Raw genomic sequence first — 26,539 nt, forward strand, 5'->3', positions numbered from 1 at the left:
AGACAATTGGAGTTTTACTGTAGATTGGATCATGAACTTTCGTGAGCACAACCTACTTCTTCAGATGCCCAGAGTGTTGGAAGTCCAGATCCAAGAATAAATAAGGGAAAGAGGGAGGGAGGGAGGGAGATGGAAAAAAAAATTGAGGGGGAGAAAGAAAAAAAAGACAGTGAGTAGATAAGCTTCAGAGGGATAGCTGAGTGAGTCTAACAGGAAAAACAAACAAACAGGCTAGTAGCATCTTAAAGACTAAATAGTTAGCACTTGGAAAGGAAGAGGACCAACACCAGATTCTAAACAGACATCAAGAACTATTAGCACCTTCACTATTTGGTTGGTTGATAACATGCGAGCCATCTGATATCATGATTCAAACCATCGGCATAAGAATTAAACTTGTGAATGAAGTTAGGCTCCAATCCTTCTCTGTGTATTTGGCGTGTGGAATAGGTCTGAAACAAAACAGCGACTTGTAGATCCATTAATGAATGTCCAGGAAGATTCAAGTGTTCTTCAACAAGTTTTTGTGTGTTGCCTTTTTGGATATCTGATTTGTGTCCATTAATTATTTTAAATAGAGACTGTCCAGTTTAGCCGATATACACTTCATTTGCCAGAGTTATGCTCCTTTCCATTTTCTTCACTAGGATTTAACTTTCACTCTTTAAATTGCGCCTATTTATTTCTCACTGCTTCTTTTACTTTGCTGTTAAGCCCTGGTGGCACTTTGGTTCTCTGTGTTTTTTTAATATGTGGTATACATTTAAGCTGCGCCTCTATTATGGTGTTTTTGAAAAGTTTTTATGCAGCTTGCAGAGATTACACTTTTGGCACTGTAATTTTAATTTCTTGTTAGTGAACCTCATTTTTGTGTAATTCTCCTTTGTGAAATAAAATGCCATGGGGTTTTTCTGCCTTGGGGATGTTAATTTAATTATATTATAGTAATTATTTCTAATCAGTCTAGCTGTATTCACCTCTTGGGCCAAATTTTGCACTTCACTTAGGACTACATCAAGAATTGCCTCTCCTCTTGTGAGTTCCAGAATCAGCTGCTCCAAGAAGCAGTCATATAAGGTGTCAATAAACCTTATTTCTGCATCTCATCCTGAGGTAATGTGCACCCAGTCAAAATGGGGATAGTTGAAATGCCCCGTTATTATTGAGTTTAGTTTTTATAGCCTCTCAAATCTCCCTTAGCATTTCACAGTCACTATCATCATCTTTGGCAGATGGTCAGTTGACTATTTTTTCATCTGATTTCTTCTTTTCAGTTTGTCAGTGGGTTAGTCCAGATATGTACATTTCGAGCCTCCCACCAACACATGGATACAAGAAATCAAAGTATTTAGCCAATCACAAAAAGGAATACTTTCTGAATTAAGAATGGATCAAAACCTAAACAGGTGAGGAAATAGCATGTCTGCAAGAATACCTTGTTCAAAAAAGGAGAGAGGATGAAGTTAGGAAACAAGAATTGAGGAATTCCTACCAGAATGAAAAATGATCATTCTGAGTGAGATAAAGACCCAGGTACAGCGATCAAACTGATATAAAGGAACATGGTCAGGACGACAGAAGATAATCCATTGGAAGTGGATTGAATGAGCAGATCTTTGTGTTCACAGAGATCATTAGATAACATATTGCTTCAATGGAATTGGAAGGGTAAAACAGGCAGTGGTACAGCTTCTTTAGGGATTAAAATGCAGTCACCCCAATTTCCATTAAAAAAAGGATGTCCCATCCAGGTAGATTTTTGGGAGGAGATGGCTCTGGAATGTCCCTGGGAACTTCATAGCTCAGCAGAATTGGAAAAACAACACCCAAACCCTAGCATAATTCCCTGAAGATAGTTGTACTGCATTCTTAATAGAAGAACTCGTTAAAAAATTCTATAAAGAAAGCTCAAAGGATCTACCAAGGCAGGCCTGAAATTCAAACCCTATACTCCACATTTTGTCTGTGTGTATTTTGCTTTTGAATAGAAAGTCCAGAGGCACTGAGCAGAGCAGGAGTGATTTTCTTTGCCCTGCAGATATCTGAAGCAAAATAGTAAATTAAAGTCTCTGGCTCTGTCTTTACTTGGAAAAAAGGTGTATTCTTAACTTGAAGTAGGACAAGGCATCACAGAAGGAATTTCTCATGTGATGCAGAGAAGACTGGTGAGGGCTAGAACTGGTCCCACCACAACGGGTAGGCTAATCAAGAAAGAAGAGTTTAGGTTCAATGGATGTTCAGGATCACACATGGCATGTCTTCTGAGGTGAGGGCTGTAACAAAATTCTGTAACATAATAACCTGTTTTGAAATTGTGTACATGCAAAATTATGTTCTACTGTGCTACCAGGGCATTACAAGTTTGTAAAAGGATACCCTGATGTGAAAAGGCTGACGATGTAAATTGCCTCTTCCCTGTTTGTGCCACTGTTTCTCTGAGTAACAACATTTTGACTTGATACAAATTTCCCATGTAAAGATAATATTGTGATAACTAAGGCTGTATCTACACAACAGCCTTTGTCGACATAGCTTATGTAGCTCTCCTGAGTAACAGAACATTATGTACATGAACACTTACGTTATGAGGGAACAGCCTCCTGTCAACACAGTTTCTGCTGCTTGTGGAGATGGCTTTGTTACACCAACAGGACAGCTCTCTTCTGTTGGCAAAGAGCATCTTCACAAGATGCACTGCAGCAGCACAGCTGTATTTGTACAGGTTCAGCACCGTACATGGAGACACCGCCTAATACATTGTAGAATGGTTCTTGACCAACCTGCTCAAAGGACAGAGTTGAAAGCACTGACGGATGGAAAAAGAGTGAACCTTCTTTTGATCTCTTATCCATAGATCCTCCCTAAGGTTGTCTATGCCCATACAAGAAGGAGAACAATTATTTTTGTGCTAGACATACCTGCTCTTTATACAATTTGGAGAGTCTTTTTGCTAACTGGGGGGGATATACTATAGTTAAACTATATAATTGCTTAAATAAATGTTTAACTTAGATTTTTTCAGATTCTTAATTTTACACATTATTAGAAAATGGTGCATGCTGTATTTCTTAATTACTATATACTTTTTTTACTTGTGATGTGTCCAGCTGTACATGGATGAAAATTTAAATCCAATAAAAAAGGCACAAAACAGCAGTTAATGTTTTATTAAATGAAACTAATTTAAATGTGCTGAATAAGAAAAAATATTGAAACATTTTGCATTTAAAACTAACTGATTTAAATCAACACAGGATGTATTTGTTAGTGAAATGAACTAATTTGCTTATAGCCATGAGGTACCTTGAAATTTTAGAACCATGCTGGATTTCTTTTCATACCTAGCTTTTATCCAGAGATAAGAAGAAAACAAGCTTTCCTGCTTTTTCAATTGTCATTGAAATGAATTGAAAAGTTTCAATGACGTAGCCATCGAACTGAACTAGTTGAATAAACTAAAATGAAGAAAATACTTGTTTTGCACATGCAAAAGAGGTTAGTGTTATCAAAAGCTGGTTGAGCACTTAAACTGTGGCTCTAGATGGAAGTCACTGGCTAAGTATCTGTTCAGTGGTATGACTTTCTTTAAAATGTGAAAAGTATGTACTGCTAAATGATTTTAATAATTATACATTTAAGCCTAACATAAGTTGTCAATTTCACATTTTAATTTTAAATAGGTTTATTTTATAAGTAAAAATGTGATTTTAAAAAGAATTGATTTTTTTATCCATCTTGCCTGGTACACCTCTAAAGTGAAAATCTCAGCCATAACCAAAATATTTCTCTCAGTACAAAAACTGCATATGGACCAGATCTAAGAAAGGCCCGAGAATTTATTTTTTCTCCAGGGACAGAAAGATAGAAGGGAGGATGGAAAGACATAAATAAAAGAGGATTTAAAAATCACTAGTGTTAAGCTTTATTTACATAAAAAAAGTAAACACTTTTGTAAGAAAAAGTTGAAAGCATATGGGTAAAGCAGAATATAGTTACCCCCAAATTAAATTTGGCCAGTAGTCACACTTGCATAAAGTTCTATTGAGAGAGAGGGGGATGCTGCTGTTAGCTATCTTTCTGTTCCCAGACGTTCTGGATGGTGTCTAACAGCAAAGTGGTACTAAGAATAATCAACATGGATACTGAAGTTCCAAATGATAGTGAATCTAGAAGGGCCCAACAGTGGTAAAAAGAAAAATCCAGGAGAAAATGTCATAGACAGATGTAGTAGGCTATTTTGTGAAGACTGATTTAAGAAATTATATTCAGATTTTGCAATAACTCATTTCAAAGTAAGAATTCCTGCTAAATGATAACTAGGTGAAGTAGCCTGGAGAAAGAAGATGTCAGAGCCTGAAAATCTATTAGATCTGTTACAAATGTTTTCAAAGCCACACTGTAGCAATTGCATTCCTAGGCAGGCAGCCACAAAACAATTTTGTGCAGTGTTAGTTGACAGTATGCCTGCTTTGGACTGGGGGCATAAATAGTCCCACCCACAATAACTGTCACCAATTTCTCCATCACCAGAAGCCATGGAAGTATTTTGGCATTGAAGGAGGGGAGGTAGAATTTGGTTTGGCTATGCAGACTCCAGACATTCAGAGATGAGCAGTTACACAAGATAAATGACCTTTTCTCCATCACATATGTGCTCCCACAGAACCACAGTGCAGGAACCATGAAGGAAATTAGTCCGCAATTACTTCTGAAGTGGATCAAGCTAACCGAGTAATCACACACAACAACGCGCTGTCCTCTCAATAAATAATTATTCTTGGTGCAGAAAAGAGATACAGAGGTTCATAAATGTAACCACCACCATTGTAGAGGCCCCTTAAAGCAGTGGTCACCAACCAGTAAATCGGAAACTACTGGTAGATTTTGGAGCCTGTGACAGGTGATCCTGACTGATTTGGGCAAGAGGCACTTCAGCTGCCCCTTTCTGTGCAGGGCCGGGAGAAGAAGGGCACTGATCTCAGGGTGCCCCCCTACCCCACTCTGTATCCTATCTCCACAGATCAGGGCAGAGGGCACAACAGGACTTGGAATGGAGTTTGCTGATTGCTTTTGGGAGTGGTGCAGGGCCAGGCTGGGGTAAGCCTGCCTTAGCCCCACTGCACCACCACCCAGGAGCCACCTGAAGTAAGCTGTACCCAGTTGGTGCCTGCATCCCAAACTCCTAACCCAGTCATGAACCCCCCTCCTGCACTTCAAGCCCCTGCCCTAGCCACGAGCACACCTGCATCCAAATGCCATCCCAGAGCCTGCACCTAGAACCCCTCCAGCACCTCACTGCCTGATCCAAGCTCCGCTCAGAGCCCCTCATATACTCTAAATCCTTAACCCAAGACTAGAGCCTGCCACCCCAACCCTCTGCCCCCGCCTGGTGAAAGTGAGGGAGGATGGGGAAGAAGGGAGGAGGGATGGAGGGGAATAAGCAGGGGTTGGGCCTTGGAGAAGGGGTAGGAAGGAGGATGGGCAAGGGTATTTGGGTTTGAGATAGATCTTGGATAGCACTGAAATTCAAAAAGTGATCTCGTGCTTAAAAAGGTTGGAGACTCTGCCTTAAAGCTTTCAAACGAGGGCATACTTGCACAGTATGCCCTAGAATGGATTATCCCATCCTTCTGGTGGAAAACCCCCCAAAATGTTCTAACACAGGGACTTCAGAGATCTCATACACCTAGATTCAAAGACTAACTTATCCGGTGGCTTTATCCCGTGGCTTTAGACCTTTAGATTTTAAGGCAAAAACTCATCCTACTTCATGCTCCAAAAAGGTTAGTGCTGTCGCTTTAAGCAGTAAAAAAAATATCCTTTTTTGTTTTGCTTTCTTCTTTTTGCAAGTCAAACATATAGACTAGCCTGTCTTGTGCAGCTATGTGGTTTTGAAAAGTTTACCAGAAATAATATTTGAAAGTAGTATCTGAGACTACCTTTGCTAAGCTTCTGCATGTGTCTCAGCCACCTTTCCTCGCAGAAGACTGCATTAAGTCAATCAGCCGTCAGTCTTCAGTTTTCCGCCAAGATGATGGCTAACACGAGTCTTTTCATAAAAGGCAGAACAGAAAGCAAGACCAAGGGCCCTTCTATATGTCTGAGCAGCATCAATTCAAAGCCGTGTGTGACACCACATCCCCATATTGATGCACATAACAAAATTAATGAGTGGAGGAGGAGCTCAGGAGCTGGCTCAGGGCTGGGACAGAGAAGTTTGGGGTGAAGGAGAGTGCTCTGAGCACTCTCTCTCTTGCCCTCTCTCACACTCTCATATATATCTCACAGCAGCATCTGGATTGAGGGGGAGAGGCACCTACCTGCACCACACTGAAAAAGCTGCTGCACAATCATGCAGCTTACAGGGAACTTAAGCTTGGAGGGCTGATAGGAGGGAACAGAGAGCTCCCAAGAACTGCAAAATAAGAATTCCCTCTTGCAGGAAACATGGAAAACAGATATAGCATCTGGACAGACTTCTGCAATGAATTAGGTTACATTAAATTATAAATTCCTGAACTAAGCAAGAGAAAGATGTAGGCAAAGATGAGCATATCTTTTGAACTAGCTACTATTAGCAGCATTACATTTGATACTGAAAAATTTCCTTATTTGTTCTCATCCCATCAAAGAGTCAGTACACAGATTTAAGAGCATAAGTGATTAGAACTGATCAGAAATGTTGATGAAATGGTTTCTCCCATCAAAAAAGGCCAATTAGCTTAAACCAAAATGTTTGGTAGAAGCTTAACAGTTTTGTCTAAATTTTTAATCAGGAAAATTTCTGAATTTCAAGATGGAATTATTGTTATAAATATGAGTCTAACCACCACCTCAAAATAGATAATAACCTGGTACTACGAGCACTCATCAGGGACATCAGACATTCAGGTTCAAGTTCTTGTTAAGATGAATTCAAAGCGGGATTTGAACCTGGATCTTCTTCAGCCCTGCAGACTGGAGAGCCTAGTGGTTAGAATCAATTTCTCTCTTCCTACCTCCGTCTTTTTTTTTTTTTGAAAGACATCAAAGGATCTTGGTTTCATCTCAATGCAAAAATGGGGAAATGTTTGAAATCTCAAGACGTTTTACAGAACCAGAAAAGTTTCCTGTCCAGCTCACCTAGAGACCTCGGTAGTCAGATGATAGGTATGAGGACGGGGAGGAGGAACCTTCCTTGAGCTCTTAGATTTGTGTGGATTCTCCACTCCAAAGAATTCTCCTCTCCATAGGCTGGAGTGGTGAGGAGACAGACATACACATACAAGCACATTTTTTCCCCTCCAGCTCTTTGTCAGCCAAGTTTCAGGCAGAGTAAGGAGCTGCTGATTTAAACTGGGCTAAATTTAGAATTTTTGGCAGTGGTATGTTTATTGCCACAAGAGCACTAATAGATCCTTATGTCAAGGGCCTTAGAAATGGGAGATGGAGGAGCAGTTTGCAACAGTTACTAGCAAAATAAATATTTTATCACTACCATTTTCATTACTTTATTCAAAGAAACGCCATGGCAATGAAAAAAATACCAGAGCAAACACTCTCAATAAGTCACCTTGATACCAGATGTAATTTCAAATCCAAAAATTGAAAAAAATTCAACAGGGATGAAAGGTCAGAATGCTAAAGACAATGAATTAAGAGAATGTTTAGATAATTTGTAATAAAAATAACAATTTCAAATTTTTATTGCAGCTAATGCTGCAAATGATAAATCATATTAAACTTAGCAGTTCCACTACCAAAAAGTCATAGGATTTAGGCATTAGTTTTGAAGTTGAACTAAAACAAATTTAGTGAAGTGCGTTTGTGGAAAAACTATATAATCCACCTTCTATTTTGTCATGTTAATAAAATCTAGAAAACTATCATTGCATCTGCAGTAAGGAAGACTGACCATCCAAAGATCAGGGCAGGAGGAGCATGTCTATGCACCCTGGTGAGTGGAGCCACACTACTTTCACTCAGCCTCCCAGAAATCAAGGTAGGAGGACTGTAAGCATAAAGGCTGAAGCTGGGGGTTCAGTTAAAGCCCATTCACTGGAGGGGACGGATGCTTCCCCTGAGCTCCTGTACTGGAAGGTTGCAGTGGGCCCATAGAAAGCAGACAACTGACCAAGACTGCCCAGATCATGAGCTGACTCAAGGAAGTAGACAACTGGCTTGGACTCCTGAATGACCTGACCCTGCAGGATGCAGATGACTGGTCCAGACCACTGTCTGACCTAACCCAAGAACAGCAATTACTGGTAACTGAGGCCCCCCACCAACCAGCTTCTCTCTCTGGCAATGTTCTCTCTAATATTTTCTGTGCACATGTGAATTTTTTCCATTAGTGTGTGGGAATACTTTTTTTATGTGCACTGAGACATGTGTGGATGTGCACCCCCAATAGAAACAAAAAACGTAGCTGTTGTCACTCTGCTAATCAGGTGGGCACAATTTGAATCTCTCCTGAGTGGTTGCACAACTGCACAGATTACAGGGAACACTGCTCTCTGGACCTACAGGTACAGTAGGAGGGGGAGTGTGGAAGAGGCCCAGGGATGCAGTGACGTAGCGAGGGGATGAGGGGCAGTTGCCCCCAGGCACCATGCTGGAGGGGGCGCCAATTTAGCTGCCAAAAGATATGTTGTTAACTTTTTTATGATCATTTCCTATTCTGTATATAGTCCAACAGTTGACTGTGAAAAGGTTTCAGCAAAACCTTCAAAAAGTAAATAGGATGATAGTTATGTTACACTGCAAGCATTGAGGTTATATGGCATGCGTTTAGTGAGCATGGTGGCAGGAATAATCTCTACCCAATCACCTCAGTTCGCATGTATTTGGGAGTATCCTGGCAGGGAAAAAATGATTGGGAAGGGTGCAAATTTTGTCTTTGCCCCCAGGCGCAAATTTTGCCTTTGCCCTCAGACGCATAACACCCTCGCTATGCCATTGCAGGGATGGTAGCCACTTGTTTTGCAACATTGCTGAGAAAGGGTGACTCAGCATGATGCAGCCCGGATCCCCACTGACTTGGTGGCAGACTACTCTGCCTCTGTTTGAGCTCAGGGCTGGGACGCAGTGGAGTGAGGGCTCCTGCGTTCCCCCTGCCACCCAACTCATGTGGATGGGCAGTCTCCCCCTTCCTCAGGCCATTTGAAGGGAAGTCTGAGCTGACTGACTCTTTGCTGCATAGCTCTGAACCAGAGACTGAGATAATTCACTGCCTACAGCTCTGCCTGAGTACAGGCCTGAGCCCTAAGCTCCTTTGCTGCTCTGCATTGAGCTAGGATTTGGGCAGATTGACTATTTATTGCTCAGCCTTACCGCAGGCCTGAACGCCTCGACTCTTTGCTGCCCCAGCATGAGTAGGGGCTGGGACTCCATGATGGTGTTGACTGTGTAGCCCTGACCAGAGACCCACACTCGTGGCTCCAGTTGCCCTACTGATGTCCCACATCCAGTGACCAATAGTGACATAATGAGGCAGACTGGCTGCTCACAGGAGGGGCAGAGGTCACACCTCTGATTGATTATAGCATCCTAAAAAATTAAGAGATCTATACATACACTAAGCTGAAATACGATACTTTGTTACATTTTAATATACACTGGCAATAGACTGGAAACAATAATACAAATTTACAAACCTTGTAAGTATTTAGGCTCCATTTTCTCACAAGTTCCAATTTTTCCATTGCTGGATTCTTTACTTCGTCCGCTAGAACAACTGGTCCACTTTTCTGCTGCATTCTCACACTACCTAAACAAATAAGACAGAGGAAAATCTTTAGGGTCCATATTTTTCAAAAGTCAAGTATATAATTGCATATACAAAGGATCATGAAATGGCACTTACGTAAAAGCAAATTATGCATCTAACTAGATTTTCTGTAAATGACTGTACTAAGCAAAAAAAATGAAAAAAGAGCACAAAACTGCTTTTTAGAAAACAATCAGGCCCACAAGGACACATGCCAATATTGTCTTCCCTTTATTGTAAGTGAATAATTTAGTTAAACTAACTAAATTGAGTAATCCGATATGATAAAGTTACTTGGCTGTTTCTGTATAGAATTTTGACTACTAGCAGCAAGTAATTCAGATATTTGTTTCATTATTTAAACTGTTTTAAAACAGCAAATAGGCAAACTCTACAGTCCAACATTCTGTTGGAATTAGCCAACCTAAAAAACTTTTATATGCTACAAGTCACTGTTAATAAGTTACAGAAATATACAAAATACAACCAAACCGCTGCCAAGTACAGGCAACTTAAGATATACACTAGTGTCAAAACAATATTTGTTAACATAAGAGTAAGAAATTCACATTGTTCTAGATTGTGCTGCTGTTAATTTTCACTAAGCATGTTGAGGCTAACAGAAGAATCTTAACTCTCTCTTACAAAAAAGTTAGTGTACTTGATAGCTTTATTAGGCCCTCAATCACAGAAACAGTGGAACTTATTAGTCCTCATTCAAAAATTGGCAAGGAAGAAACGCAATGATACAGTATAAAGGGTAACCATCAGAACACTATATTCAGTCCCAATTTTTTGCAGTTACCAGTCAGTATGAAATGTTACTCAAATTACACATTTTGAATAAAAAAGTTGATTCCCAATTTGTAAAAAATGTTGCTGCCATTTTGATGGCAGTATTTCCCATTGCCATACATGCACTGATCACCCAACTTATGCTACATGCTCTTTAGCTTTATACACATTAGCGATGTAAAGGGTTAACCAGTTACCTGCTAAGCATCACCTTTATTGGGTGATGCTTATGGGTAACCGTAACCAGCAGCTGAGCCCGCCATGCCTAGCCAAGCTGGAGCAGCCTCCCATCTGCACTGTCTATAGTATACACAGTACCTTTAAACAGAACAGCAAAATACATCTCCTGTCACCAAACGCAAGATGGAGTTAGTACAGAAATGTTTTTCTTCATGCTTTTAGGAAGTATTTTAGACATAGCTTAGATTTTTAACTCTGCCATTTAAAAAAAAAAAAAAAAAAAAGGTTTGACAGTGCCCCGTTCCCTCTTTTAGTAGAAAAAAGCAAGTTATGTAAGAAAATTTATTCATTAGGCTTTTGAATAGCATTCCAGACTGAAAAACTAAGTTATTAGCAGAAGACCCATAGGCATATTCAGAAGGCTTATTTAAAACGGAGAGAGAAAGAGAGGACTATCCCTGCATCTGCCACATTTTGTATAATGCAGAACACTGTATAATCACCCTAACCTTGCCAGATTATTTGTGAATAAGCGTTTGTAAAAACAGACTCCTGCATGTGTCTCCAGACATTCTTTTACAGCACTAAACACGGGTTTTACCTCTTAAAATAAAATAAACATTGTATAAAATTGAAGTGATTTATCCTCACAGTACCTTGCTGAGATAGCAAAGTATTCTCCCCATTTTAAAGGGGAAGAAACAGACACAAAGAGGTAAAGTAATTTGACTAAAGCCACAAAGGCAGAAGATGGCAAAGCGCAGTTTTGGTGTTTTGAACTCCAAAATCCATTCTCATAAGTGAAGTATTAGAATAATGCTCTTGTTTGGCTGGCAATGAGAATAAAAGCTTATACCATGACCTAGAGCACTTTTAAAATATCATATGTTTTTATGAAGTTGCATAGATTATACTTAATGCTTTGGAGCAGGAAAAGTTGTTCAGAAGGAAAAGCATAGGTTACTTTGCAAACTGCTGAATCCTTGAAGTGACAGAACCGCCAAAAAAAAGCAGAAATTACATACTTACCCAGTTAAAAAAAAGTCAAATTATTACAGAGAATATGAGTTAGTGTAACTAAAGAAGGTGTTAGTATAAGTTGTATAACTAACAAAGATGTTATCCAGTCAGGATTGTGAATACCTGTGGGAATAATTAAATCACTTCCCTGTCCAGCCAGTCTGCTAGCTGCTGCATTGCTAGGAGATATAATAGATGATATGGGTGATGCTGAGGAACCTGAAAAGGGGACACATTTAACCATGAAAATTCATCATCTTCTTTCCTCAGAAAACGTGTACTGTTATGTATAGACATAGCTTTTAATATTGGAGATATACCAGATCATCAACACAAAACTAGAATAAGTATCTGAAATAATTCAGAGACTTCTAGTACAGGTTGGACCTCCCTGGTCTTGCATCCTTGAGATCTGACTGGGACTGAATCAGGGAATTTGCTGGACCAGGGAAGGTTCCTTGCCACAGCCTCTCAGACAGCTCTGGAGAGCCCTCCTCACTACTCCCAGCTCCTGCCAGCCCTGCTGCCTGTGGGCTCCAGCCCTCACTGTCGTGGCCTGCCACAGGCTCTGGCTCCAGGCTGCACTGCTGCAAGTCCACCCTTGGCTCCGCTACTGGGGGCGGCTGCCAGCTCAGGCTGGTGGGGGCTGGGTCTGATCCCGGCTTAAATTCCAGCCCCACGGCGGCCCGCAGGCTCTGGCCCCACACTCCCACCGACTGCCCGAGGCTCTGGCCCCAGCTCCATACTGCCACAGACTTCTGGGTCTGCCACCAACCCCAGCCCCAGTCCCATTGCCCCAAGCTGCCAGCAGTTTGATCTCCTGCCCTGTGGCAATGTGCAGGCTCTGGCCCCACTCCTGTGGGCTGCCCGGGGCTCTAGCACTGGCCCCGCACTACCATGGGCTGGAGGCTGCCTGGTCCTGCGCTGCAGATGCTGCCCTGGACTCAGTGTCAGTTTCACAGGCTGCAGGGGCTAATGTTGGCTCCAGCCCCACTGCTGCAGGTTTCTCAGGGTTGCCATCAGCCCCAACCCCTGCCCCGTCCTGCTGCTTCAACCTGACCCCACTTCTGGATAGCTGGCCTGCCACAAGGCCACCAGGCTTTCCGATTCAGAAAATCCGTGGTAGTGCCGGACCATGGATGTTGCCAGACTAGAGATTTTCAGTTTTGAGAGATGCAACCTGTAGTGATATAATTTAAAAGATACAGCTATTAATATGAACTCCTCAAAGTTATACTCCTGACTTAATCATGTGTTCTCTTTAAAAGAAATTGGCTTTATGACGGGAGGTATTCAACCAAAATGCCAGATATAGGGGGCAGGACAAAATGACTTTTATACTGTTCAATATGGCTGCTTTTCAACTGAAATCTTGATTTTTCTCATCTAAGTAAAAGTCACTATAGGTTGAACCTCTCTAGTCTGGCACTTTCTGGTCTGGCAAAATCCATGATTTGGCATTATTTTAATTAGCTGGATGTCCACTTATCATGGGTGTGGCCAAGTTTCCCATAGTCCCATAAAGTTTGTTTACAGCCACCAGTCCTAATTCTATGCTGCTATTTACTCTAATTTACCCCTAAAATGTCTTCTCTGAAGTAGAAGTATTGGTAATGTTGAAAGACAATACAGGTTGAACCTCCCAAATCTGGGACTCTCTGGTCTGACAACATCCAAAGCCCGGCAGGGCCACGGATGTTGCTTGACCAAAGAGCACAGGAAGCAGCAGAGAAAGACAACATGAGAGCTGGGGAGCTCAGACTGTGCCAGACAGCAGGTTGGGAGCCCCTGACCTGGTTGGGGAACTTCTGATGTCAAAGGAGCCAGGCATGGCTAGGGAGCCCCCGCCTCGGTAGGGCAATCCTCAGTATCAGCTAGGCCAGGTGGTGCGGGAACCCTGGCCCCAGCCAAAGAACCCTCAGAGGGGCTGCCGATGGTTAGAGGCTCGGCCAGGGAACCTCCAGCAACAGCAGGGCCAGCAGCAGCCAGGCAGCCCCTGTTGGAACCCCTGGAAACCCTGGGGGTAGCAGGGCCAGAGTGACTGGGCAGCGCCAGCCGAGAACATCCTGGCTGAAACTGGGCTAGTGGAGGATGACAGGAGTGATTCCCTGGAGGCCCCTTCCGGGGAACCCGGGGGAACACCCTGTTGCAGTGAGTTTGCAGGGGCAGGTGGTCCCAGCTGAGAGCCTCAGGGGACTCTGAGGCAGCCTGTGGGCAACAGCATGAGGAGCCCCTACTAGGCCAGCATTAGGGGGGAAGGGCAGGGCACCCCAAGGAGAAAAGCCCAGGAGCAGCCAGCTAGCAGGGGAGCACTGACTTCCCTGGTTTGAGACAGTTCAGGTACTAAGGGTGCCAGACCAGGAAGGCCCAACCTGTATTAACCTCCAGTGGTTCGGCTAAATCTCTGGTTCAACATTGACTAGATCCCAAAGGTGCTGAAATAGAGAGGTTCAACCTGTATCATTATAATGCAATACTTATAACATTGAGGACTGATACTTGGACTCTGGATTCAGTTTCAATTTAAGATAAGTGGCTACAGGAACAGATTTTAATGACATGAGTAGCTATGTGTCTATAATATGCAGTAATAATGCCTGAGTATCTGAGATCAAGATTGAGCCATTGGGTTGTTTAAAATGTTAGCCCGCATGGCTCTTTGTCAAGAAAAAAAAAAAGGCCTACTAAAAACATTAATTCTATTAAAAATATTCAATTATGGGCATCGTCATGTTAACAGTAAAGTGCTGTGCTCTCAAAGCAATTATATGTATTGAAACAAGTCATACAGCCCTTGGCTGTATCATCTTCCACATCAAGTAACCATATAAGAAAAAAGACAATTTAATTGTACAAAAGCAATCATGAAAAACTCATTTTATTTGCACAGGACAAAATACTTGTTTTGATGAGTGACTAAAATTAGGATTCTCCCTCCACCCCCATAATCAATCATCATGGTATTGCAAGTCAATTTTGTGTCTGGGCACGTTTATTTTCACAACATTTTTTCAAGGCAGTGGGTCAGTGTATCCTTAGAAATCACGTACACTTTAATGGCTTCTACAAAGTTATATTTTATTCATTCACTAACATCCCGCAAGAACTTTTTAAATAACTGAAGCAATAATTAGCATATGTCCCTGTAGCATGGAAAATCTGTACACCCTCATTATTCCAATTGTAAGTCTAAAGTATAAATTTTTTAGCAACATCATTAATCTGCACAAAGTTAAGGCTGGAAGACATTTATTTAACCTGCCCTATCTTGTTACAATATGGTGATACATTATGTAAAAGCTGTAGTACCTTAGAAACCCAAGTCCCGAATCCTGCAACTGGATTAATGCAGGCATAAAAGATCTGTCCACAAAGATCCTATTACAGGAGCACTGGCTAATCATGGAATGTAAGCAAGCTAAAAACAACTAAGTTATCTTGGCTTCTAGCACAGAGTATCCAACGTTGCTTACACTTCATTGTTCACAATACTCTTCAATCCTTCCATCCCTGCTAATATTGCTTTCCCTTCCTCCTCCAGTGTTTCCTCGTTATATAGTCTAATGAACAGAAATCAAAGTTACATCTACAACTGCAAAAATTCACTCTCTCAGCTGCTCACTCAATAGTCAAATTCTCTAAATTCATGGTCTTATTTTATCTGGAGCAAAACCATATATAATTAACTTTTCATTCATATCCTGTTTCCTGTGCTCTTTATTATTTTCAGATAGTATATTAATTACTGGCTTGTTTAATAACTTTGCATTTCTCAAGGTTAGCTTTTAAACAAATCTATTCAAATTAAAGAACCCTGCAACTCTATGCTGAGCAAGGAAAATGGTGGAGCCATCTTCAATATGACCCAATTTTGACAGTAGTTTTAGGACTGATTCTTATGATTAGTGTTTAAAAACCTTTACAACATATATAATGCATCAAATAAACAGGAAACACATTAAGACTCATTGGAATATCTACTACAGAGGTGGGGAAAGAATTTCATTAATTCTATTTGCTTTAGAAAAGTAAAGTGGAATCATAGTTCAAATCAGTCCCACAATCAAATATGTTTACAACTTGAACACCACATTTAACGTAGTTCTAATTACATACAGAGTTTTTACTATAATAGCCTCAATTTTCCCTTCTTAATATAGCAGTTATGAATATGTCCATTGACTAGCATACATACATTTGTAACAAGAATTCTTTTATTAAGAAGTTCAACAATATTATAGAAAAGGAACTATTCAAATTAACAGCAGGCTAGTTAAAAAGTTACCTAATTTGCTAGGAGTTTTCATTAACACCCCGTGACAAGTGGATATCATTTTCTTATTTTAGCAACCCAGCTACTGTGGCAAACACACATTTCACACCTCAGGTATTCATAACATATCAGAATAATTACTATTTATGCTGAAATGTAAAGCAAGTACAGAGTTTGAAAAAAAAATTTGGTACTTCATAGCTGTCTTAAGAGACTATTCCTTTAAAAAAATGCCTAAATCAGGTATAGTGTTGAAATTTAAAAAGCATGTAGACACACAAATAGTTTTTACCTTGAAATGGCCCTGCTTCAATGATTCCCTCTTTGTTGCTGTCAAAGCCATGAGATGTTATTTGGGTTTCCGAGAGACCAAGTCCAACTGGTAACGAACGTTTCAAATCCTTGGAAATATTTGAATAAAAGGGAAAATCCATATAAAAATCTACATAAGGAAACTTTTAGGCACTATAATATCTTTTCAAGTGCATCTTAAACAATTCTGTCTATAGTTTGGAACTTGTGTTATGGTGTCATGGCATTCTATTGTGATGTATTAGTAAGAAACTTTTTCAATACAAGACCTTGTTTTACAACATATGCTAAAGAAAACAGTTTGTATGTTCATTTTAAGAAGTATTAATTTGGTAAATATATGAAAAAATGGAAACAAAATGAAAAACAAAAGAAAAAACTTTTCCTTCCCTGATCAATGTCCTTACAGAAGAAAACATAAAAAAGTAAGTTCCAGGTTTTTTTTTAAATGGTTGAGTGCAAGATTAACACCTAGAAACTAAATAATTAATAGTAATTGATAATAGTTGAAAATTTTCCTGTTTTCCCAGTCTTCACTTAGATCTATACATTTTTCTGGATTGTGCATCGTTGCACTTGTTCTGTAAAGTGCCAAACATACAATGAAGCCATATAATATATAGCAGTTTTTACTCTAAGCAGAAGGGGGGAGGGATAGCTCAGTGGTTTGAGCATTGGCCTGCTAAACCCAGGGTGGTGAGTTCAATCCTTGTGGAGGCCACTTAGGGATTTGGGGCAAAAATTCATCAGGGATGGTACTTGGTCCTGTTGAGAAGGCAGGGGACTGGACTAGATGACCTTTCAAGGTCCCTTCCAGTTCTAGGAGATAGGTAATCTCCATTATAAAAACCCTAATAAAATCCTTAAAGCTGGTCTGAAGTAGGAAATTTAGTATTATCCATGTTAACAAATAGGGAAACTAAGGCAAAAAGATAAGGATACTTCCCCAAGGCTATATAGTAAGTAAAATCATCATTAGAATATAGAATATCTTCCAACCTCACATTTCCCAGTTACGCACTACGTACAAATCAAAGTATTAAAAACAACAAGTAGAAGGCACAGTGTAATAATTCCATCATATAAGTAATCTATAAGTAGATTACATAATCAGAAAACCTTATTGCTGACATAAAATTCTGATGTTTTTCTGATCTTAGCAAGGTGAAAAAAAATAGATCATAAAGCAACAGATGAGCAATATCTGAATTATGCAGAGAAAAATTTCTTCAAGATGCTATTGTGGGGCATATACCATAACTACTTCTATTAAAAGTATTAACACTGAACACTAAGAATTTATTATCTTTAAAACCCAAATTATGTTTTTTAATATTTTACACTAGTCAATCTGCAAGTCCATGGAAATTGATTCACAGGTATGATATTACTTAAAGGCCAAATCTGGCAGTTAGAATGCGGCTCTAGATAATTCCCTGCAGTATAAACCAACTATCAGAAAAAAAGAAAAGGGAAACCTAAAAAAAACCAAAACCACATACAAACTCCAGAGTAGTAATAAAGTATCCTTAGAAGAAGAGAGACTATTCTTTCATTAAACAAACCAGAAACCCTGATTATTATGTTATTTATAAAAAAAAACCAAACAACAATGTGAATAATTTAACTGCAGTACTAAAGAAGGAAAATAAGTACAGCAGACTTCCGATAATTCGGCACCTTTGGGACACAGGGGGTGCCGGATTATCAGATATGCCGGAGTATCGGAGGTACTCCGGCAGGGGGGCTGTGACAGGTCTGGGGAGGGGGGAGGGGAATGGCACAGTGTGGGGCGAACCAGGTGCTGGTGAGGAGCAGCGCTGCAGGACCAACCTGGCAGCACCCCAGTTGCTCTGCCCCACAGCTTCCCCAAGTCCGCCGCTGGTCAGTTTCAGCAGCAGCAGCAGCGGACTTGAGGAAGCGGTGCGGAGCAGCTCCAATTGTCCGGCTGGCTGGAGCACTTCTGGGTTCCAGTTGGTGCTGGACTATTGAGAGTGCCAGACCACTGGATGCCAGACAATTGCAGTTTTACTGTAGCATCTTCATCATAGACTGCTTCTTAGGGCATGTTTACACATACAGTGTTGCAGAGGCACAGATGCATCAATTCAGCTGCATCACTGCAGCATGTCTGGTGAAGATGTTTTATATCAATGGAAAGTTCTCCCATGGGCACAATAAAAACACTTCTGCTAGTGGCAAAAGCTATGTTGATGTGAGAAGCTAGGCTACATCAGCACTTAGGTCAGGGTAATTTGTCTCTTACTGCTGAACAACAAATTCTGTAGATACAGCCTACATATGGACACTAGGCTCCTACTATAAGCCTTTGTATTTTAAGCTGAATTTCTAAAGGCTCTCAACTCCAGCCCTCGCCACACCATCTGCCCCATTCTACACACAAAGATGTGGAAGCCAAACCACTGCTTTGGGTACCTAATTAACTAGGGTGCCTACTAGAGCTGCAATTACTTCCTGTGAATGTTATACAGTATACTGAAATAAACTTAGTATACAGACATATATTCAGTGTAAAGGCTATACAGTATTTCAGAGCTACTCAACTTTGGAAGCCTCGGGGCTCACAATGATACTCACAGCACATGCTGAGGGCCGCAACTTAAGTGTGGTTGTACATCCATGCAAATATACATTCAAATATAGGTAAATAACTTCTTTGATGCTGATGGGCATGAATACAAAGATTAAGGCAAGACTACACAATACGCAGGCCCCATTAAGTCAGTTATATTTCCACCCATAAGACAGCATTTTAAACAAGCAATGCCAGTCCAGGAATTTAACTACTAAAATGCATATCAACAGAAGACCGTTATATGAGTGTTCCCACCTACAGCAGGTGGGGAGCAGAGTGAGTCAGACTGGATACTAGAAGCAAAAAAGGACAGGTGCCCAGGAGCTTCGTCCTGGATTCCCAGCAGGGCTGACATCCCCATGAGGGAGTCCATCTTTCCATGCGAGATAGAGGCAGGGCTGCCCGGACACGCCACTGGACCCAAACGTGGCCAGTGTAAGCTAGTCGGCACCTCTCAGGCTCTGCCCACAAGACTAAGCAGCCAGTACTTTTCACAATGCTCTGGTGCTCCCAGCACCTCTTCCCTGGAGGATAGAAATTCCAACACCCTGAACCCATCTGTTCCAGCCATCCTGTCCACTTACATTTTTTAGTGCTCACCCTGCCTGGGAGATGCCTGGGAGAGTGTATTCCCAGTGGAGGCCATGTTCAAAGGATCCCACCTGTGGGCTGAGTGTTGAACCCCCGTGTAAACCCAAAACGCACCACGGGCTGTAAGCAAATGGGCCGCAGGCCATATGTTGAGTAGCTCTGCAGTATTTGATTGTAAATCAACATGTCTTAATGGCAATACTAATGAATGGCAATCAACTTTTATAAAGAAAAATAACTAAAATGTATTAGTATTAACAGAAGAATAAAATCAATTATATCAGTGTTCATGCTTGCCAAATTAAATCATGATTAAAATTGGTGATTTAAAAATCAGTCATCTCTTACTGGAGGGTGGTTTTTTTTTTTGTGTGTCGTTTAAATAAACTGAAGAGGTGTTTATACTGGACATACGAGTTCTTGCACAAAAACATGGGTTTGGTTTTTGGCATATAATCTCAAGCAGCTAATTATGATTTATTGCACTCACTCCTAAACAGGAAGGCTGCCAACAACCATAATGGTCTTGATGAACAGATTTATCACTGACAATTAATATAGAAAAAATTGAGATAACATGGAGAAAAACTGGAAAAAATGAGAGGCATAGTATGTACATTCCTATTTACAACAGTAGAGAAATGATATGCAGGCTATATGAGATGCATTTATGAAGGGTGCAGGAGCAAAGTAAGTAGCACTGATATGCATTCTGTCAGAAGCTTATTACTTGGTACAATTAGGGCAATGGTAAGGAAATAACCTAATTTTAAAAGAAAGTTATTATGCTTTGTTTCGAGTTTTTTGTTACTCCTGGGACAGATCATTGGACTACAAAAGAACTACTACCAACTTCATGCAGTGGACCTTCTGTTTCACAGACTCTTAGGTCTGGGTCATGTAGTCCAGTCTCCAGCACTTATGGAAGAACCAAATATTATCGAGTGGTTCAATCCTGACAAGTGACCCCAAAACAGTATTTTGGAATCTGCTGCATTTCTCTCTAGCGCTTCACCGGTACTGCTGCACAGCTTTAGCACTTACTGAAGGTGCTACCTACCTATTCAGATAGGATTTTCCAAGTTATAAGGATCTAAAAAATACAAAAAGGTACCTAGTGGGATTGCTGGGAGTGCCTAACCTTAGGTACTCTTAAAAGTCCCATCAGGCATCATTAGGTGCCTAAGAATATTGTAAATCTGACCCCACATCCTTTCAAGTTTTTAGAATGACTAGAGCTCATTCTCTTCCACCTGATTATTATTTATCGATTGGAAGAAGAAACCAAGCAGCCATGCTTTTTTCAACTCCCAATTTGCTTTTCAAATTTGCATGAACTAGTCCAAATGAGGAAACTACTCTCTGCACTGAAACCAAAAATAATTAAGGCAAGAGCTTTCTGTACAACTGAAACTACTGATAATTGCTGAAAAGTAAATACTGGCATTTTCTTCATATTAAACTGAAAGTAATAAATGCTTAATTAATGAAGAACATGATTTTTGGAATAATTAATCAGCTTGAGTTGGTTAGAAAAGTCAGATTTTCTCCCCCCATACTGGTTCTGTACAGTAATCAATAGTGCCAATGTGGAGACCCATGATAAATCATCAGACAGTATACTCCAAAATATAGAATATCGACACCACCAGCACTGAGAAAGCAACATGGGTCACTAAGGAACATGATCCCCCAGGCTTTGAAGATTCACTTGTTGCAATGCAGTCTCAAAAAAACCTGTTTCGACAAGTTAGCATGAGAACTCTTGCTGCTTCTTAGTTAGTATCAGAGACTGCAGTCAGTCTGGAGTCCCATATGCAAAAGAGAAGTTACTCACTTTGTGCAGTAACAACAGTTCTTCGAAAGGTATGTCCCCATGGGTACTCCACTGTTGGGGACTACAAAGCAGTGATCAAATAGATAGGTGGCAGAAGAAAGGACCGCTGTGGCTACTGAAAAGCCAGCTGATGCTTGCGGAATGATGGCACAGTGTCTCACAAAGGTGTGCTCAGACGACCAGGTGGCCGCCCCACAAATGTCCTTGAGTGAGACAGTCTTGTTGTGTAGGGAGTAGCAATGAGTAGCACAAGAAGATATCAGCTTGGAAACACACTGGACTGAGATGGACATGCCTTTGGAATGGTCTGCAATGGAAACTAAGAGATGCTGCAATTTACAGATGTCCATGTCCTAACAATGAAAAAAGCAAGGGCCCTCCAAACATCCAGAGTGTGCAGGATTGCTTCCTGGTGGGAGGCATGAGGTTTTGGTTAGAAAGCTGGTAGCACGATTATTCCATCTCAACAAATTTATGGGCATACCTTCAGCAGAAAAGTGGGGTGAGGCCGTAGAGTAACGTAGTTCTTCGTAAAAACTGTGTAAGCTGGGTCTACCATAAGGACCCCAATCTCACTAACACTGAGAACAGAGATAATCAAAACTAAGAATACTACCTTCATCAAGAGTAAGATGGAGGGAACAGGTCGCCAAGGACTCAAAGGGAGGTTGAGTGAGAGAGTCCAAAACTAAGTCCAAGTCCCATACAGGCGGTGATTGCCTGTATGGGAGGTTTAAGTTAAGGAACCCCCTGGTAACAGGGTGTGCGAAGACAGAAAATCCATTCACTGGCATATGGAAGGCCATAATTGGAGTAAGGTAAATTCAATTTGCCTCCGGGCACACCAGCCAGAGCAACACCTCTACTTAGAGAGGCAAGTGGCATTAGTGATATCACTTCTGCTCTGTAGAAGGACTCCCTTTACCTGATCAGAGCAGAGTGCTTCACAGTCCTGGAACCAGACAGGAGCCACACATTTAGATTTGTACGTTTTGTTAAAATCAAACATGGCTGAGAAAGACATTGTGAAGTCACAATGTTCTATATATTTCATTCTCAGCAAAATTCATAATTTTACAAGTGCCAGAACTGAAAAGTGAAGCTAGACTTTGAGAAAATATCAAGCTATGGTTTAGTGGGGTTTTTTGGTTTTGGCTAATAGTTTAAGTAGCAAAGAGATTCCATAATCAGAACTTGATGACAATTTGTTGATTAGAAATTAAGTGGACAGGACAGTACCTGTAAGAAAGTAAGTGTGGAGTGAGGTGCAGGGGTCAGGGCAGGGGCTTGGAGGGAGCTCAGAACACAGGACGGGGTGTGGGGGGAGATGCAGGAATCAGGATAGGGGGATAGGGATGTTAAGGACTAGTCAGCTAGTCGACTAATCGATTCCCCCCCTTTCTTGTCTATCAGATAGAGGCAGCAAAGGGGGAGGGGGGGAAGAGGGAGAACTTCAAAGGAGGAATGCGGAAGTGCCTATCAACTACTTGAGGGAAATTCCATCAACTACTCAACTAGTCAATTAACCATTACCTAACATCCTTAGTGTGAGGAGAGGCTCAGGGCAGGGGGTGGTCTCAGTGCAGAGGGTTGGGGTGTAGGTGTACTGGGGAATGCTGGGGGCCAAGGTACAATTTAAGGAAGCCTGGAGGGGGATGAAGTGCACCCCCGCCCCAAGATTTATATCAGGATGCTGCGTGCTGTTTGCCTTCATCACTGTCAGGGAAAGGAGGAAACCACACAGTGTGGGTCACTGACTCCTTTGGCCCTTCCCCTCCCTACCCAGCAGTGGCTCCCAATGCGGTGCCCGTGGGTGCCATGGCGCTTGCCAGGACATTTATGTGCACCCACCAAGTGACCCAGGCTGGCCCAAGCCATTCTTGCACCCCAGACCCCGGGTGCACGGCGCGTGTGCAGCTCTGCCCTGGGCCACGTGCGCACAGCGCATACATGGTGCCAGCCCCAGGGGTGCGACGCATGCGCAGTGCCAGCCCCAGGGGCGTGATGAAGGCGTGGCCCCACCCCCAGATGTGGAGCACGTGCGCGGCCCTATCCCAGATGTGCAGCGCGTGTGCGGCTCCACCCCCGGGCGCGTGGCAGCCCCAAAAGGTTGGGGACCACTGCAGTAGGGAGACAAATGCATATATGCTGTATGCTTTCCTCTTGCTCCCTAATGGGAAGGAGAACAACAAGCAGCATTCTGATACAAATCTCAAGGGTTGGGGGGTTTCAGCCCTCCTTAAAGCATGTCCTTTAGGGCTGGTGCAATCCCAGACCAGTGGGGGAGCATACCAGGCCTGCTCCTGTAGACACATTAAGGGCAGCAGTCTGCTGGAGAACCCAATGAGCATGTCTGGAGTGCCCCAGCTGGCCAGCTCACCAAAAAGAACAGCTTTATTAAGAATGCGTCTGAAGCAGTGATATTGTGCTATAGGCTTTTATTTTGGATGATAATTCCATTACTGACAGTGTTATTGCCCCTCAGCTAAAGCAATATTAAATTGTTTCCAAGGGAGGCTATGGAATACCCATCAGCAGGGGTCTAGGTATACTTAGTTCTGCCTCCATGCAAGGGGCTGGTTTTGATGATCTCAAGGTCCTTCACAGCTGTGCATTTCTATAATTATCCATATGACCAGTTGGGAGATAATCACAACCTACAGGCCATATGGAGATGCTTATGATAGCTTTTAGAACATTAGACCTGCCAAAATGTTACTCTGTGTGTCCAAACAGTAACTTTAAGTAAAAAATAACTTCCACATCACCACATAAGGGTGGGACAACTAGATTTTAATACTATGGATGGCATATTTTCAAGATGATTTCACAAGATTGGAACAATATGACTTAGTCCAATCATCTTTTGTTACGGATATTGACTGGGCTGTTTCTTTTCCATTTTATCATTTCTTATTCTCAAAATGTAGGGCTGGAATGGACCTCCAAGTCCTACATTAGTCCATTCCCCTGAGCTGAGGAAGCCCATGTAAACCTAGACCTTGCCTGACAGGTGTTTTACCAATTCTTAATGCCGGAGTTTCCACAACCTCCAATGAAAGCCTATTTCAGTCATCTTTTGTAAAATTAGGCATGCCAATTTTTGTAACATTCTCTCAAGTCATATTTTCCAAACCTTTTATCCATGGGACTTTTTCCAATTTGTTGACATCTTTCCTAAAGCATGCTGCTCAGAACTGGACACAATACTCCACGGCTGTGTCTAGACTGCATCCCTTTTCCGTAAAAGGGATGCAAATTAGACACATCGCAATTGCAAATGAAGCGGGGATTTAAATCCCCCCCGCTTCATTTGCATAAACATGGCTACCGCTTTTTTCCGGCTCGGAGCTTTGCCGGAAAAAAGCGCCAGTCTAGACGCGGATCTTTCGGAAATAAACCCTTTCCCGAAAGATCCCTTATTCCCATGTTTTACACTGATGTACCTCTTAATACATGTAGAAAAGGCTAATATGTTTCAGTTGTGAGAATGTCACATATTCGATTTATTATCCACTATAGTCCCCCAGATCCTTTTCTGCAGTTCTAGTGCCTAGACAGTTATTCCTCACTGCATACCTGTGCATTTGATTTTCCCTTTTTAAGACCAGATCCAAACTGTAAACTTAGATTGACACTAGGCAACTTGTGTCTCCCCAACTTCACAAGCACTTATACCCATAGTTCTTAACCTACAGCCCAATCACCACACAACTTCGTCCCATGAGACATTTACAGGGCCATATAGATAGTATATCTACTGTGTGGATGCAGCCCACGTAACAGAGAACCACATATGCAGCCCACAGAAGTAAACAGGTTGAGAATTACTTGTCTACATTAAAATGTTACTTCTTCTGATATAAATCGCCACTATACCAACTCAATAACTCCACCTCTCCGAGAGACATAGCACTTAGGTTGACACAATGCCAGCATACACACTATGTTACTTACATTAATGTTAGTGGTCTTCAGGAAGTATCCCACGATATCCCACTGTGACCACTCTGGTTATCATTTTGAACGCCACAGCCTGGCAGCCAGGTACATAGATATATGACCTCTCCCATCTAAAGACCCATGAATTTTTGAGATTCCATTTCCTGTTTGCTCAGAAGGAAGAACAACTGCCCAGCGGACCGTATCAGCTCCATTCTGCAGACATGTTCCTGCCTCATGTATATAGGAGATGGTCAGTCCCCTGGGTGTGTAAGGAGAAGAAGCTGTGCCGTGATAGCACCATCCAGCCACAGAACTGTTGATGAGTATAAGCAAATCACTCAGGGTGTGGGAAAGAAGGGCTCCATGAGGGACCTGCAGCCATGCCGCATGAAAGCCAAAGAGCTCCAAAGAATCTACTAGAAGGTAATGGAGGCTTGCAGTCCATCTTGTGCAGAGCTGCACACATACCGCTTTTACAAAATGATGCATGCCACTGCTGGTGGAGGTGACGTTACCACCCCCCCCCCCCCCAAGAAACCCACGGATACTTCAGAAAAGGCTAGAGTGAACAGAGAGGAGATACTGGAAGAAGTCAACACGTGCGTGCTGGCACAGCAGTGGGGACAGAGCCATGGAAGCCTGGTCACAGAAGCTCCGCAGGGGAAGCCTGTTTGGGGGTGTGGCAGCAGAGCCTGGGCTGCAGCAATCCAGCTGGGGCCAGGGCAGGCTGGCAGCCCAATTAGAGCTGCACGCCAGCCGGCAGCAGGACTGGTGCCCCAGCAGTGGGTTCAGGGCTGCATGCTGCCATGCCGGCTGCCGTGCTGGTTGGAGCAGCAGTTATGGCAGCAGGGCCACAGCAGCTGCTCACCCAGCCAGCAGCGGGGCTGAAGAAGCCGATGGTGGGGAGGGATGGCAGGCTGAGGGTTCCAGTGACAGGGGACCATGGTTCCCTCTAAATTGCATGACTGTGCAGCTGTTTTCTGAGTTCCACTCTGAAATTCAAAGCTCCAGCACAGGCAGGGGTCTCAGCTAATGGGTGGGGTGGTGGGGTATTGTCTTGCTGAGCAATAGCTAAATATTTGACACAATCTACTCAGGATTAAACAAAGACTGTGAATGGCTAGCTAACTACAAAAGCAGCTTCTCCTCTCTTGGAATTCACACCTCCCAGATCAGCTACTAGAAGTGGGCCTCATCTTCCCTGACTGGATCCACCTCGTCATCCCCAGCCTGATTCTGGCC

General features: G+C 42.1%; 1 protein-coding gene across 5 annotated transcripts in view; it reads right to left on the reverse strand.

Moving 5' to 3' along the window:
- ARFIP1 (ARF interacting protein 1) overlaps nt 1-26,539 on the reverse strand; it is a 78,666-nt gene that overhangs the window by 22,394 nt on the left and 29,733 nt on the right. For 3 of the 5 annotated variants that reach the window (XM_075930059.2, XM_075930060.2, XM_075930061.2), the window contains 3 exons: nt 16,309-16,417; nt 11,867-11,962; nt 9,636-9,748 (listed from right to left, as the gene is read on the reverse strand). In XM_075930059.2, the coding sequence (XP_075786174.1) occupies nt 9,636-9,748; nt 11,867-11,962; nt 16,309-16,417 (318 nt within the window). The remainder of the gene's footprint in view (nt 1-9,635; nt 9,749-11,866; nt 11,963-16,308; nt 16,418-26,539) is intronic. The other 2 variants (XM_075930062.2, XM_075930064.2) reach the window with 2 other exon arrangements.

Source organism: Pelodiscus sinensis, chromosome 4 (assembly GCF_052426305.1).
Source record: "Pelodiscus sinensis isolate ZL-2025 chromosome 4, ASM5242630v1, whole genome shotgun sequence".
Taxonomy (NCBI): Eukaryota; Metazoa; Chordata; order Testudines; family Trionychidae; genus Pelodiscus; species Pelodiscus sinensis.